We start from the raw sequence: 15,906 nt of genomic DNA on the forward strand, positions 1-15,906 counted from the left end.
GATTCCCCTCAACCCCAGTCTACCGGGCATGGACATTGACGTCCTTAATAATCAAGAAATTATCAATTTCTGCTTCAAATACACGGAGTGACTTGGCTTCCATAGCCGTCTGTGACAACTAATCCCTCAGATGCACCACCTTTGGATAAAGATATCCCTGTTCTAAACTATCATCGTTCTAATCTGAGGCCCCGCTCTCTAATCCTAGACTGCCCAACTGTAAGAAACACCCTCCGCACTTCTACTCCAAGTAGGCATTTCAATATTCCATAGATTTCAATGAGATTTTTTTTATTTCAAAATATACTTTATTCAAAAATAAATATATACAATAAACCATTCAATAACTTTTCATCCTTTACATACGTTTGCATTATACACAGTACATATCCGTATTTATAGCCACCCACGTGGCACTCCAGTAGTTCAGCTTACCATATCATTTCATTGTTGAGGGGTATACTCCCCGCCACCCGACCCCTCCCACTCCCGCGGGTGGAGAAACCTATACTGTGGTTCTTCCCCACTGGGCCCTTGCGGTGGCTGCACCGAGTTTCAGTGCGTCCCTCAGCACGTACTCCTGCAGCCGGGAATGTGCCAGTCGGCAGCATTCTCCCACGGACATCTCCATGTGCTGGTAGATCATCAAGTTTCGGGCCGACCAAAGAGCATCTTTCACCGAGTTGATGATCTGCCAGCAGCACCGGACGTTGGTCTCCGTGTGCGTCCCCGGGAACAGCCCGTAGATCAGAGAGTCCTCTGTTACGCAGCTGCTGGGGATAAACCGTGACACTAGCCCGTCCATCCTCCTCCACACCCTCTTTGCGAACTGGCAGTGTGCAAAGAGGTGGGTCACAGACTCCTCCTCACTGCAGTCCTCCCGTGGGCAGTGGGGTGCAAAGACGACGTTCCGGGCGTAGATTTCAATGAGATGCCCCTGCAGTGGGCACAGGCACGGAGCTATCAAACTCAAACACGACGAAATCTGGAGATGCTGGAATTTCAAGCAACACACATCAAAGTTGCTGGTGAACGCAGCAGGCCAGGAAGCGTCTATGGGAAGAGGTACAGTCGACGTTTCGGGCCGAGACCTTTCGTCAGGACTAACTGAAGGAAGAGCTAATAAGAGATTTGAAAGTGGGAGGGGGAGGGGGAGATCCAAAATGATAGAAGAAAGGAGGGGGAGGGATGGAGCCAAGAGCTGGACAGGTGATTGGCAAAGGGGATATGAGAGGATCATGGGACAGGAGGCCCAGGGAGAAAGACAATGGGGGGGGGGGAACCCCAGTGGATGGGCAAGGGGTGTAGTGAGAGGGGCAGAGGGAAAAAAAGGAGAGAGAGAAAAAGAATGTGTGTATAGAAATAAATAACGGATGGGGTATGAGGGGGAGGTGGGGCATTAGCGGAAGTTTGAGAAGTCAGTTTTCATGTCATCAGGTTGGAGGCTACCCAGACGGAATATAAGCTGTTGTTCCTCCAACCTGAGTGTGGCTTCATCTTTACAGCAGAGGCGGCCGTGGATAGACATATCAGAATGGGAATGGGACGTGGAATTAAAATGTGTGGCCACTGGGAGATCCTGCTTTCTCTGGCGGACAGAGAGTAGGTGTTCAGCGAAACAATCTCCCAGTCTGCGTCGGGTCTCGCTAATATATCGAAGGCCACATCGAGAGAACCGGACGCAGTATATCACCCCAGCTGACTCACAGGTGAAGTGTCGCCTCACCAGGAAGGACTGTCTGGGGCCCTGAATGGTGGTAAGGGAGGAAGTGTAAGGGCATGTGTAGCACTTGTTCTGCTTGCAAGGATAAGTGCCAGGAGGGAGATCGGTGGGGAGGGATGGGGGGGGGGCGGAGACGCAGGGATTGCTCCCTACGTGACTCCCTTATTCACTCTCGCCTCCCTTTTATTTATATGTCTGAAAAATTGGTATTTTCATCTCTATTATTTTCCATTTCATCTTTCCTCTTATCAATTATTAATTGTTTTCTTTGGAATTCTATGGACCGCTTTGAATTGTGATAAAGAATGACGAGCACATAATGATGAAGAATAAATCAATTTTAAAATAATCTTCCAGCTCTCATCAGATATGAAAATCTGTAAATCCTTTTCCCAGTCTCCTTTAATTATATCTAAAGAGGCCATTTTCAGTCCCAACAGCAGACTGTAAGATATTGAACCGTTATCAAAGGGTTTCAAATTAAAAATTGTATCTAATATATTCTTATCTGGACTTGTAGGAAATGTAAGTAATTGAGATCTTAAAAAAAATCTCTAATTTGTAAGTATCAAAAAAAGTGAGAGTTGGGAAATGTAAATTTCATTGAAAGTTGCACAAAAGAAGAAAGTTTCCCTCCATTAAACAAATCCTGAAATCGTTTAATACACAATCTATTCCATTCTTTAGAAGATGAGTCCATTAACGATGGTTTCAAAAAACAATTAGAAAGTATGGGACTTGAGAGGGAAAATCTCAATAAACCAACATGATTTCTAAACTGCAACCAAATCCTCAATGTATGTTTAACCACCACATTGTCAATTAATTTATTTAAAGGTAAAGGAAGCGAGGATCCAAGTAAAGAAATAATGGAAAATTTTATAACATAGTTGACTTCCAAGGAAACCCATATAGGGCAATTCCCATTGTTAATGTAACATATCCAGAACGTAATATTATGTATATTAACTGCCGAATAATATAACCTAAAATTGGGTCCGGCAAATCCTCCATTCTGTTTGGTTTTCTGAAGGTGAGCTTCATTTATACAAGGTTTTTTTTTATTCTTTCATATATAGGAAGAAGGAATTGAATCCAAAGAGTCAAAAAAAGATTTAGGAATAAAAACAGGCACAGCTTGAAAAAGGTATATAAATTTAGGTAAGATATTCATTTTAATAGAATTGATTCGGCCAATCAGTGATAAAGAGAGTGGCAACCAATTAGAGAGTGTTTTTAACGTAACTCAATGAACTTTTAAAAATGTCCTTAAATAAATCTTCAGAATTCTTATTAATTGTTACTCCCAAATATATAAATTGTTCTCCTAAAATTTTAAAAGGAAGGTTAATATCTGTTGGTATGAAATTGTTTAAAGGAAACAGTTCACTCTTCTGTAGATTTAATTTCTATCCTGACAACTGACTAAAATTAGTCAGTAAATGGAACACAAATGGTAAGGAGGTTGTAACATTAGATATAAAAAGCAATAAGTCATCAGCATAGAGCGACACTTTATGAATAGTACCTCTCCTTAAAATACCAGTGATCTCTTTTGACTCTCAACAAGCAATTGCTAATGGTTCTGATACCAAATCAAAAAGCAGGGGGCTCAAGGGGCAAACTTGTCTAGTTCCAGGTTGGAGTTTAAAGGGTTTAGAATTCTGAAAATTAGTAAGAACCCGAGCGGAGGGAGATAAATAACATAATTTAATCTAATGAATAAAATTAGGTCCAAAATTAAATTTTTCTAAGGATATAAATAGAAAGTTCCATTCAACTCTGTCAAAAGCCTTCTCCGCATCCAAAGATATCACACATTCCGGTATTTCCTTAGATGGAGAGTATATAACATTCAACAAATGCCGTATATTAAAATGGGAATATAGATTTTTAATAAATCCTGTCTGATCATCCGAAACCATAGAAGATATAATATTTTTATGTCTGCGAGCCAACACTTTAGATAAAATTTTAGTATCAAAATTGAATAAAGAGATAAGTCTATACAAAGAACATACAGTAGGATTCTTATTCTTTTTGAGAATGAGTGAAATGAAAACTTAGTAAAAAGACTGTTGTAGTCTTCCTACCTTAAAGGAATCTGTAAGGGTAGAACATAGTGTGGTATAAGCAACAAGAAAAGCCTTACAAAACTCTCCAGAGAATTCACCGGGTCCTCGGGATGTGCCAGAGTGCAATTCTCAAATAGCCTGAGCACTTTCCTCCTGGGAAATAGGTTGATCCAATTGCCTATGATCATCTAATGAAAGATTAGGAATATTTACTTGATCTAAAAATTATTCATTGCAATATTATCATTAACAGAGCCAGACTATACAATTTAGAATTCCCTAAAAGTGTCATTAATTTCAAGGTGGTCAGTTGTCATGTCCCCGTTAATTTTACGTATTTCTTTAATTTGCCGCTTGGCTGAAAATGGCTTCAACTAATTAGCCAGTAGCTTACCAGTTTTAGCTCCGTGAATATAAAGTTGACTTCTATCTTTTAAAAGTTGGCTTTCAATTGGATACATTAAAAGAAGATCATATTTAGTTTTAGTTTCAATACGTCTCTTATATGTTTCAGGATCAGGTACAGAAGCATATTTATGGTCCAGTTGCTTTAACTGATTGGCTAATTCATTTCATTCTTTGTTAGCTTTTTTAACGATGTTTGCAGTATAAGAAATAATTTGACCCCGGATGTATGCTTTAAAAGTATCCCATATAATAAGGCTAGACTTCTCTTCCAACATATTTTCTTCAAAAATAAAGAGTAATTTGATTCTCCATAAATTTTTTAAAATCCTCATCGGATAACAGAGTTAAATTAAATCACCAAAATCTACTCATGGGGATAGGACCAGGAAGATTTCAAGATAGAATTACAGCAGAGTGGTCAGAGATAGCAATCTCTTTATATTCAATTGATCGAACTAATGGAATCATTTGACTATCAATAAAAAAGTGTCAATCCCGGTATAAGAATGATAGACATGAGAGAAAAAAAGAATACTCCCTGTCCGTCAGATGAAGACAATCGCCAAGCATCAACTATACCACATTCAGTTAGAAAAGATTGGATAAACAAAGCTGATTTATTAAGTGTGGCTGGTTTAACAGATGACCGATCTAATACTGGATCTAACCAGCAGTTAAAATCTCCTCCCATCACAAGGGCGTAAGTACACAAATCTGGCAAAAATGAAAATAGACGTTCAAAAAATCCTGGATCATCTATGTTGGGGGCATATACATTTGCAAAAACAATCAACTTACTGTCTAAACTCCCTGATACAATAACAAATCAACCATTAGGGTCCAAACCAACTTTATGCTGAATAAAGGAAACTGTATTATCTACAAAAATTGAAACTCCATGTGATTTTGCATTAAACAAAGAGTGGAATTGAATATCCTTCCACCCAGTAAAAAAAAACGTAAGGTATCACAGCTGTGTATGTGTGTTTCTTGTAAAAAAAATAATGGGTGCTTTTTTTTTAATATAAGCAAACACTTTGTTCCTTTTGGTGGGGTGATTCAGCCCTTTCACATTCAAACTAAACAGGTTAATATTTCGAACCATTTGAAATACCAATCAACATGTAATTAAGCGGTCTGGCCATAAGTTATTAAAAGTAGAAAGCAAATCATAAAGTAAGGTATTCAAACAAACAATCATACATTCAACCCACAGAGCTCCCAGAGAGAAATAGACCCTACCCTCTCCCCTACCCAAAGCGAGAAAGCTGACCAATGGACAGTCAGCGAGCTGAGAACTAAGTACCGGCCCCAAAAAATCCTACTGACAGAAAAAAAACTCCCGTCCTGCAAGGTCATTATGTCCCTACCAAGACACAGCATAAAAAGTAAAGTAACTCAGTTTGAAAATATGAAAGGATCACTTCAAACAAATTCAAAGAAAGCTGTATTAAAATAAAGCCTCCAAAAGGGATAAAATAAAGCAGTATCAAAAAAAAACAAAAGACAAAATGCCTCGCAGTATTCTCCTGAATTTGGTTCTCATGCTGAAATAAAGTTTGTTGAATTGTATCCAATTTGCCGTTGATCCATTGAAACTCCTCAGAGAATTCCTACTTTTGCCATTTAAGGAAGTCACTGATTGAATGCAAAGTGACTGGGGATTAATCTTCTGTTTCTCTTTCTTTCGCAAACGCTTTGGTTCTTTTCCCAGCCACAGTAAAGCAGTATTGAAGTATTATAATGTTTCAAAAAAAAAAGACTGGTAGGAGACAATTAAGTAAACAGGGTAGGAACAATCGAAAAGCGACCAACAGGGCTCTGACTGCTTCCTATATCTAACATATGCTTCCATCTTCCGCTTGACGAGTTGCCTCACGTGTTTTGTCAGCCACGGTTCCCTTTTCCTACCATTTTTTCCTTGCCTCAGTGGGACAAACCTATCCTGAACCCAGCACAAGTGGTCCCTAAACTTCCTCCACATTACTTCTGTGCTTTCAGCTTTGAACACCCGTTTCCAATTTACTCTCGCTAGTTCCTGCCTCACCCCTTCATATTTAGCCCTTCCCCAGTTAAGCACTTTCCCATTTTGTCTGTTTCTATCCTTTTCCATAGCTATGCTGAAGCTAAGGGAGTTTTGGTCACTCTCACCAAAATGCTCCCCCACCAAGAGGTCTGCCACCTGACCAGGTTCATTACCGAGAACTAGATCCAGTACGGCCTCTCCTCTCGTCGAACGGTCCACATACTGTGTCAGGAATCCTTCTTGAATACACCTGACAAATTCAGCCCCATCTATCCCCCTTGCAGTCAGGAGGTGCCAGTCAATATGAGGGAAGTTGAAATCACCCATAACTACAACCCTGTATTTCCTGCACCATTCTAAAATCTGCCTGCTTATCTGCTCCTCGGTGTCCCGAGGGCTATTTGGGGGCCTATAGACTACTCCCAGCACAGTGATTGATCCCTTCCTATTTCTGACTTCCACTCACACTGACTCAGTGGACACTCCATCTGCAGTGTCCTCCCTTCCTACAGCCGTGATACTATCCCTGACCAATAATGCTACTCGCTCCCTTTTCTACCTCCCATCCTATTCCTTTTAAAACACCTAAACCCCAGTACCTGCATCAGCCAATCCTTCCCTTCCTACAGCCAAGTTTCAGTAACGGCCACAACATCGTAGTTCCACGTACTGATCCATGCTCCAAGTTCATCCCCTTTATTCCTAATACTCCTAGTGTTCAAATAGACATATTTCAACCCCTCTAACTGGCTACATTTATGTTTTGTCCCCTGCCTGTCCTTCCTCACCAACTCAGAACACATAGCATCATGCCCTTGTCCTTCTACCCTAATCCCTGCACTCACATTCTGATTCCCACCCCCCTGCCAAACTAGTTTAAACCCTCCCCAACAGCTCTAGCAAACCTTCCGCCAGGATATAGGTCCCTTTCCAGTTCAGTTGCAGCCCGTCCTTGTTGTACAGGTCAGACCTTCCCCAGAAGAGATCCCAATGATCCAGAAATCTGAACCCCTTCCCCCTGCACCAACTCTTCAGCCAGGCATTCAACTGCCATGACTTCCTGTTCCTACCCTCTCTGTTTCGTGGCACAGGCAGCAATCCTGAGATTACCACCCTTGAGGTCCTACTTTTTAACTTTTTTCCCCTAACTCCCAATATTCCTTCTTCAGGGTCTCATCCCTACTCCCATCTATGTCATTGGTCCCCACATGGACCACAACATCTGGCTGCTCACCCTCTCTGCTGAGAATACCGAGAACTCGATCTGAGATATTGTGGACCCTGGAACCAGGGAGGCAACAGACCATCTGGGATTCTCCATCTTTCCCACAGAACCTCTTATCTGTCCCCTTAACTATCAAATCCCCTGTCACTACTGCTCTCCTCTTTTCCCTCCTTCCTTTCTGAGGCTGAGGGTCCAGTCTCGGTGCCAGACACACAACCACTACAACTTGTCCCTGGCAGGTCGTCCCCGGTGACCAGAACTGTACACAATACTCCAAATTTGGCCTTACCAATGCCTTGTACAATTTTAACATTACATCCCAACTCCTAGACTCAATGCTCTGATCTATAAAGGCCAGTATCCAAAATGGTACACACATTGTTGATGGGAATGGCCACAGGGGTGCTCTGCTCTTTCTGTCTATTCCCCTTCACTGCTGAGGTAATGTTTTCTCTAGAGCAGCAATGTTTAGGTTACGACTAGAGATAACAGGGTTTTTGAACGCAGGGCTATCCAATGACAGAAATGTTGTTCTTCTTGTGAGTCTGAAAGAGAGATTTTTGCGGTCTTTTGCCAGGGAGAGATGAGAAGACATGAATGGAGAGACTGGGCCTTTCTTCGTTATTTTTTCTTTACTAACCCTATAGTCAAAGAAAGAACTATAAAGCCCAATCGTTTAATCACATATTGTGTATTGTTTGTTATTTGAGGGTACTAATTTGTAACAGGGGACACATCGTGTAGCATCCACCCAAACAAGTTTGGCCGGACTGGGGGACTACCACCCTCTATATTAAGCTGCTAGCTGAAGTGAGAATTACATAAGGTTAGAATACTGAGTGAATCGCTTCCCACATTCCCAGCAGGTGAACGGCCTCTCCCCAGTGTGAACTCAATGATGCACATTCGGCGGAGATGGCTGAGAGAATCTCTTCCCAAAGTCTGAGCAGGTGATCAGCCTCTACCCAGTGTGAGCTCGCTGGTGTTTCTGTAGGCTGGATGACTGAGTGAATCCCTTCCCACACACTGAGCAGGTGAACGGCCTCTCCCCAGTGTGAACTCGCTGATGTACCTTCAGTTGGGATGACCAAGTGAATCCCTTTCCACAGTCTGAGCAGGTGAATGGCCACTCTCCAGTGTGAACTCGCTGATGAACCTTCAGGTGGGATGAGCAAGTGAATCCCTTCAAGCAGTTGGAGCAGGTGAATGGCCTCTTCCCCGTGTGAATAGACCAGTGCGCTTGTAGGTGGGATGATCGAATGAATCCCTTCCCACACACTGAGCAGGTGAACGGCCTCTCCCCAGTGTGAACTCGCTGGTGTCTGAGTAGGACACATGACGAAGTGAATCCCTTCCCACAGTCTGAGCAGGTGAATGGCCTCTCTCCAGTGTGAACTCGCTGATGAACCTTCAGTTGGGATGAGCAACGGAATCTCTTCCCGCAGTCAGAGCAGCTGAATGGCCTCTCCCCAGTGTGAACTCGCAGGTGTCTCTGTAGGACAAGTGACGAAGTGAATCCCTTCCCACAGTCTGAGCAGGTGAACGGCCTCTCCCCAGTGTGAACTCGCTGATGTATCTTCAGTTGAGATGACACAGTGAATCCCTTCCCACAGTCTGAGCAGGTGAATGGCCTCTCCCCAGTGTGAACTCGCTGATGTACCTTCAGTTCAGATGACGAAGTGAATCCCTTCCCACAGTCTGAGCAGGTGAACGGCCTGTCTCCAGTGTGAACGCGCTGATGAACCTTCAGATGGGATGAGCAAGTGAATGCCTTCCCACAGTCGGAGCAGATGAACGGCCTCTCCCCAGTGTGAAAAGATGAGTGTGCTTGTAGGTCAGATGATCGAATGAATCCCTTCCCACACACTGAGCAGGTGAACGGCCTCTCCCCAGTGTGAACTCGCTTGTGTCTGTGTAGGACACATGACGAAGTGAATCCCTTCCCACAGTTTGAGCAGGTGAATGGCCTCTCCCCAGTGTGAACTCGCTGATGTACCTTCAGTTGGGATGAGCAACTGAATCCTTTTCCACAGTCTGAGCAGGTGAATGGCCTCTCTCCAGTGTGAACCCGCTGATGAACCTTCAGGTGGGATGAGCAAGTGAATCTCTTCCCACAGTCCAAGCAGGTGAACAGCCGCTCCCCAGTGTGAACTGACTGGTGTCTCAGTAGGTCAGATGAGTTAATGAATCCCTTCCCGCAGTCCAAGCAGGTGAACGGCCGCTCCCCGGTGTGATCTCGCTGGTGAGCCATTAGATAAGATGGCCGAGTGAATCCTTCCCCACAAATTCAGCAGATGACCGGCCTCTGCCCCGGGTGAACTGACTGGTGTGTCCACAGGTGGGATGACCGACTGAATGCCTTCTCACACACAGAACAAATGAATGGCCTTGTCCGGTGTGAACTTGCTGATATATCTTCAGTTGAAATGACTGAGTGAATCCCTCCCCACAGTCTGAGCAGGAAGGATGATCGAGTGAATCCCTTGCTCCACTTCTTAAATACCTGGACAGAGACAGCAAAACTGGCGTGTTGTGTTCGAGATTCCTGGAGACAAATTCCTTGTCCGTTTTAACCTGTAAAGAGATTTACAAAATTCATCAGTTGGTGTAGCACAACAGTTCAGATGAAATCACTGGAGTAGTCAAGGTGTGATCTGACATCACACTGTTACAGTGAAGTTCAACCCAAGTTAGAGAGAGAAATCATCTCCTAACTGGGCACAGTGCTGGTATCTGGAATGACCATCAAATTCTCTGATGTTCTTTCTGTCTCTATGAGAATGGGTACAGAGGAGATGTGAGGGGCAAGTTTTTTTATGCAGAGAGTGCTGAGTGTGTGGAATGGGCTGCCGGTGACGGTGGCAGAGGTGGATACAATAGGGTCTTTTAAGAGACCCCTGGACAGGTATATGGAGCTCAGAAAATTAGAGTTAATTTCTCAGGTAAGGACATGTACAGCACAGCTTTGTGGGCCAACGAGCCTGTCTATGTTTCTACTGTCCCCAGTCTGTGACCTGATTCAGTTTGACTCTCTCCATTGGTATTATTCCCTGTTCCCACTGAGCTGCATGGGTTCCTGGCCCCACAGAAACTGAAACACTCTCACACAAATAGCCTTTGTTGACATGCAGCTGGGATTTTCTTTTATGCATTATTAACTTAAAGTGCCACAGTTTTAACACCATATAAACGATTCCTGCTGAGATGAATAGTTGGTCCGCACAGCTGTTAAAAGGACTTAGTGTGAATTTTTGTATTATTTCAGGTTCTTGTCACAGTCACAGAAAATTACAACAGAGAAACAGGCCCTTTGGGCCATCTAGTTGGTGCCCAGCTACTGAAACTTTCTACTCCCATACCCCTACCATCCAGGTACCTACACAAACCTCTTAAATGTTGAAATTGAGCTCACATGCACCACTTGTGCTGGCTGCTCATTCCACACCCGGATGACGTCTGTGTGAAGAAGTTTCCCCTCATGTTCCCCTTAACGTTTCACCTTTTACCCTTAACCCATGGCCTCTGGTTGTAGTCCCACCCAATCTCAGTGGAGAAAGCCAGCTTGCATTTACCCCATATATGCCCCTCTATCACAATCAAATCTCTGCTCAATCTTCCACATTCCAAGGAATGAAGTCCTGATCTGTTCAATTTTTCCTAATAACCCAAGTCCTCCAGACCTGGCAACAGCCTTGTGAATTTTCGCAGAACTCTTTCAACCTCTTTTACATCATTCCTGTAGGTAGGTGACCACAACTGCAAACAAGACTCCAAATCAGGCCTCACCAATATCTTCTACAATTCAACATAACATCCGTAAGACCGAAAGAAGCTGCAGAAGATCGTGAACACGGCGCAGCATATCACACAAACCAATCTTCCGTCCGTGGACTTACTTTACACCGCACGCTGTCGGAGCAGTGCTGCCAGGATAATCAAGGACACGACCCACCCAGCCAACAGACTTTTCGTCCCTCTTCCCTCCGGGAGAAGGCTCAGGAGCTTGAAGACTCGTACAGCCAGATTTGGGAACAGCTTCTTTCCATCTGTGATAAGACTGCTGAACGGATCCTGACCCAGATCTGGGCCGTACCCTCCAAATATCCAGACCTGCCTCTCGGTTTTTTTCCACTACCTTACTTCCCATTTCTCTATTTTCTATGTATGATTTATAATTTATTTGTTTTAATATTTACTAATTTTAACTATTTTTAATATTTTAATATTTAATATTTGTAATCCAGGGAGTGTGAAGCGCAGAATCAAATATCGCTGTGATGATTGTACATTCTCGTACAAATTGTTTGGCGACAATAAAGTATAAAATATCTATCGTTGTCAGTACTTTGGTTCATGAAGGCCAATGGGCTGAAATCTTGCTTTCCATCGCTATCTAACTGTGATACCACTTTCAGTGAATTAAGGACTTGTACTCCCAGGCCCCTTTCTTCTACAACACTCGACCAGTCACGGTGAAAGACCTCCCAAGGGAGGTCATACCAAAGTGCAACAACTCACAGTGTCTGCATTAAATTCCGTTTTCCATTTCTCAAACCATTTTTCCAGCTGGTCCAGATCACACTGCAAGCCTTGATACTCTTCCTCGCTGACCACTACACGACCAATCTTGGTGGTCAGCCACAAATTTGCTGATCCAGTTAACCACACTATCATCCAGATTACTGATATAGATGACAAACAGTAACAGATCCAGCACTGATCCCTGTGGTAAACCACTAGTCACAGGCCTCCAGTCAGAGAGGCAACCATCGGCTTCTCCCAAAACCAGTGTCTCATGCAATTTACTATCTTATCTTGAATGCTGAGTGACTGAATCTTCTTGACCACCCTCCCATATGAGACTTTGTCAAGTGCCTTGCTAAAGTCCATGTGGACAACATCCACTGCCTTGCCTTCATCCACTTTCCTGATAACTTCCTCGAGAGACTCTATAAGATTGGTTAGACATGACCTACCGTGCACAAAGCCATGCTGCCTATCCTTAATCAGTCCACATCTATCCAAATACTTACATATCTGGTTCCTGCACATATATTCCAATAACTTTCCCACTACTGATGTCAGGATCACCAATGTATAATTTTCTAGTTTATTTTTAGAGCCTTTCTTGAACAGTGGAAGAACATTGGCTGTCCTCCAATCCTCCAGTACCTCACCTATCACTAAGGATTATTTAAACATCTGTGCTTGGGCCCCGACAATTTCTGCACTTGTCTTCCGCAGGGTCCCAGGGAACAACTAGTCAGGCCCTGGGGATTGATCCACACTAATTTGCCTTCAGACAGCAAACACCTCCACCTCTGTAATCTGTACAGGGTCCATGAAGTTGATGCTGCTTTGCCTCACCTCTATAGACTCTGTGTCCATCTCCTGAGTAGATACTGATGCAGAAAAAATCTCCCACATCTATTTTGTCTCCTCATATGGATTACTGTTCTGATCTTGCAGCCGATTATTTTTTCCCTTGCAATCTTTTCACTCTCAACATATCTGCAGAATCCATGAGGATTCTCCTTCACCTTGTCTGCAGGGGCAACCTCATGTCTTCTTTGTCTTTCATAAGTGTTCACTTGAATTTCCTGTATTTCATAAGTACTCCATTTGTTCCTATCTGCCCGTACCTGGTATGCACCTCCTTTTTATTGATCTGGGGGAGGAAAGCCAAAGGGCTGATAGAGCTGCATGGTGGGAGGTGGGGGTGGGGGAGGGTAAAACTAAAGTTGCAGGGGGAATGGGGGCCTGAATAACAGAACAGAGAGTGGAGGGGTTGTGGAGGCAGTTGTTGTTCAGTCCTCAGACAAAGTCAGGAATGAAAAAGTTGAGCATGGTACAGTGAATATGCTGAGCCCTGTATATTTCAATACAAGGAGCAGCGTAGGAAAGGCGGATGTGTTCAGGGCATGGATCAACACCTGGAATTATGACACTAGGATCTGGCAACTGTGGCCTGGGACAGGCTGCTTTATGGCAAAGGTGTGTTTGGTAAATTGAGGCCTTCAAAGCGAAATTTTGAAAGTACAAAGCGGGCATGTGCCTGTCAGAATAAAAGGTAAAGATAGAAACTGCAGGGAACCTTGGTTTGCAAGAGATATTGAGACCCTGGTGAAGCACAAAATGGAGTTGCAGAACAGGGATAGGCAGGTAAGTTCTTATGGAGTATAAAAAATGCAAGAGGACACATAAGAAATAAATCAGGAAGACTAAAAAAAAGCATGAGATTGCCCTCGCAGAAAAGAGGAAGGATGATCCTCAGGGATTCTAGAGATAGATTAAGAGCAAAAGGATTGCAAGGCACAAAGTTGGTCCTCTGGAAGACCGGAATGGCAATCCACGTGTAGAACCAAAGCATGTTTTTCATCTCTATTCACTCAGGAGACGGACACAGGGTCTACAGGCTCTAAGCATGAACAAGGAAATTATACATTGCTTTGAGGATTTGTTAGAAGTGTACAAAAGTATGAGGGTATAGATTGGGTAAATGCAAGCAGCTTTTTTTCCACTGATGTTGGGTGGGATGACAACCAGAGGTCATGGGTAACTGACTTCCCCATTTATACAACACAATACAGGCCCTTCGGCCCACAATGCTGTGCCGAACACTACTTACTTTAGAAATTTCCTGGAGTTCCCCATAGCCCTCTATTTTTCTATGTGCCATGTACCTGTCCAGGAGCCTCTTAAAAGACCCTATTGTATCCGGCTTCATCACAGTCGCCGGCAGCCCATTCCACACACTCACCACTCTGTGTAAAAAACTTACCCCTTGTAGTGATACCACGTGTCGGGACGTGACTGGACAGAGTTCCTAACGTGAGCAAAAATGAAGAATGATCGAGAGGCATGGCAGTGTAAAACGTGGTTTTGTTGCTGTTAAATAAAAGTTCAATTCTGCCAGAATATGGTTTGTTATTAGTAACCCACGGTACGTATAAAGAACACAACACCCCTGACATCTCCTTCATACCTGCTTCCAAGCACCTTAAAACTGTGCCCTCTCTGCAGATTTTCTCTTGTTTGTGACTGGAGGCAGAACAAAGGTGATTTTCTCAACAGCTGATGTAAAAGATTTTGTTCCCTTTCTCCGAGTTCCCGATCTTTGCATTTAGACAGCTGGAGCTCAGCTCTGTCTGAGAGATCCATCGGTTCCCATTCCCTCATCAGCTGGAAGCTCCCCGGGGCCCGTGTACGGATGGTGGGGCTGAGAGAGAGGGAAGGGAGCAGGACTGTCCCGGGATTGCGGGTCACGGTGTCTGGAGTCACAGCAACTACCCGAAGTCGGTGTTGAAACACCACCCGCCCCCGCCACCGCCACAACCACCCCCCCTCACCCTCTCTCCCGTCTCCCCGCCCCCGCCACCCCCTCTCCCCTCCCCCTGCCCCTGCCCCCCCTCACCCTCTCTCCCTTCTCCCCTGCCCCCCCCACCCTCTCTCCCTTCTCCCCTGCCCCCCCCACCCTCTCTCCCGTCTCCCCGCCCCCGCCACCCCCTCTCCCCTCCCCCTGCCCCTGCCCCCCTCACCCTCTCTCCCTTCTCCCCTGCCCCCCCCACCCTCTCTCCCTTCTCCCCTGCCCCCCCACCCTCTCTCCCTTCTCCCCTGCCCCCCCCACCCTCTCTCCCGTCTCCCCGCCCCCGCCACCCCCTCTCCCCTCCCCCTGCCCCTGCCCCTGCCCCTGCCCCTGCCCCCCTCACCCTCTCTCCCTTCTCCCCTGCCCCCCCCCACCCTCTCTCCCTTGCCCCCCCCACCCTCTCTCCCTTCTCCCCTGCCCCCCCCACCCTCTCTCCCTTCTCCCCTGCCCCCCCCACCCTCTCTCCCGTCTCCCCTGCCCCCCCCACCCTCTCTCCCTTCTCCCCTGCCCCCCCAACCCTCTCTCCCGTCTCCCCTACCCCCGGAAACTCGCTCCTACCTGCCGCCGCTCTTCTAAGGCCTTCGTGTACTGCGCGCATGCGTGATATTCGGGAACGTCACAACGCTGACGCCTGCGCATTTGATTGGTGCTTCAGCGACGGCGAAATTTGTAACGCAAGGATTTATGGGCAATCACGGTGCCATTAAAAGTTTCCGGAAGCACCAGTTCCATGTCCGTAGCTCAGCTTTTTTTCGTGCGCATAGAAAATTCAGCAGCTGTTTTAACGCAGAAAGCGGTTCCCGTAAAGAATATAGTCAATATCAACGTGTATCTAATGCCAAAGTACAATCCTCTTACAAATGTACATATAAAACACAAGAGATTCTACAGTTGCTGGAAATACGGTACAAAGACGCACACGCACAAAATGCTGGAGGAACTCTGCAGTTCAGGCAGCAACTAAGCAGAGGAGTACACAGTCTAGACATGCTGAAGGGGCTCAGCATAAACGTCTATTTATTCCTCTCCACATTTGCAGCCTGGTCTGTTGATTTCCTCCAGTATTTTGCAGAAATTAACCAC

General features: G+C 44.9%; 1 protein-coding gene across 2 annotated transcripts; it reads right to left on the bottom strand.

Moving 5' to 3' along the window:
* Window positions 1-362: 362 nt before the first annotated feature.
* LOC134341481 (zinc finger protein 229-like) lies at window positions 363-15,426 on the bottom strand. Of its 2 annotated transcripts, none has more exons than XM_063039349.1 (3): window positions 15,382-15,426; window positions 8,530-10,031; window positions 363-3,986 (listed from the first exon to the last, which is right to left on the bottom strand). In XM_063039349.1, the coding sequence occupies exons 2-3, from the start codon at window positions 9,706-9,708 to the stop codon at window positions 3,813-3,815; spliced, it is 1,353 nt and encodes a 450-aa protein (XP_062895419.1). In that variant the 5' UTR covers window positions 9,709-10,031; window positions 15,382-15,426; the 3' UTR covers window positions 363-3,812. The 2 variants fall into 2 exon arrangements, with proteins under 2 accessions (XP_062895419.1, XP_062895420.1); XM_063039350.1 differs by adding an exon at window positions 14,443-14,676 and having other exon boundaries at window positions 3,844-10,031; window positions 15,382-15,398.
* Window positions 15,427-15,906: the final 480 nt, after the last annotated feature.

Source organism: Mobula hypostoma, unplaced genomic scaffold (genome assembly GCF_963921235.1).
Source record: "Mobula hypostoma unplaced genomic scaffold, sMobHyp1.1 scaffold_69, whole genome shotgun sequence".
Classification (NCBI taxonomy): domain Eukaryota; kingdom Metazoa; phylum Chordata; class Chondrichthyes; order Myliobatiformes; family Myliobatidae; genus Mobula; species Mobula hypostoma.

What these genes read in the sequence shown, in the direction of transcription:
- LOC134341481 (XM_063039349.1), bottom strand. Translation starts at nt 9,708, where the DNA reads ATGGCTCACCAGCGAGATCACACCGGGGAGCGGCCGTTCACCTGCTTG. An exon ending in CTTGGTCATCCCAACTGAAG is followed by an intron (nt 3,987 to 8,529) that starts GTACATCAGCGA and finishes ATCTTTCATTAG; the next exon opens with ATGATCATAGGCAATTGGAT.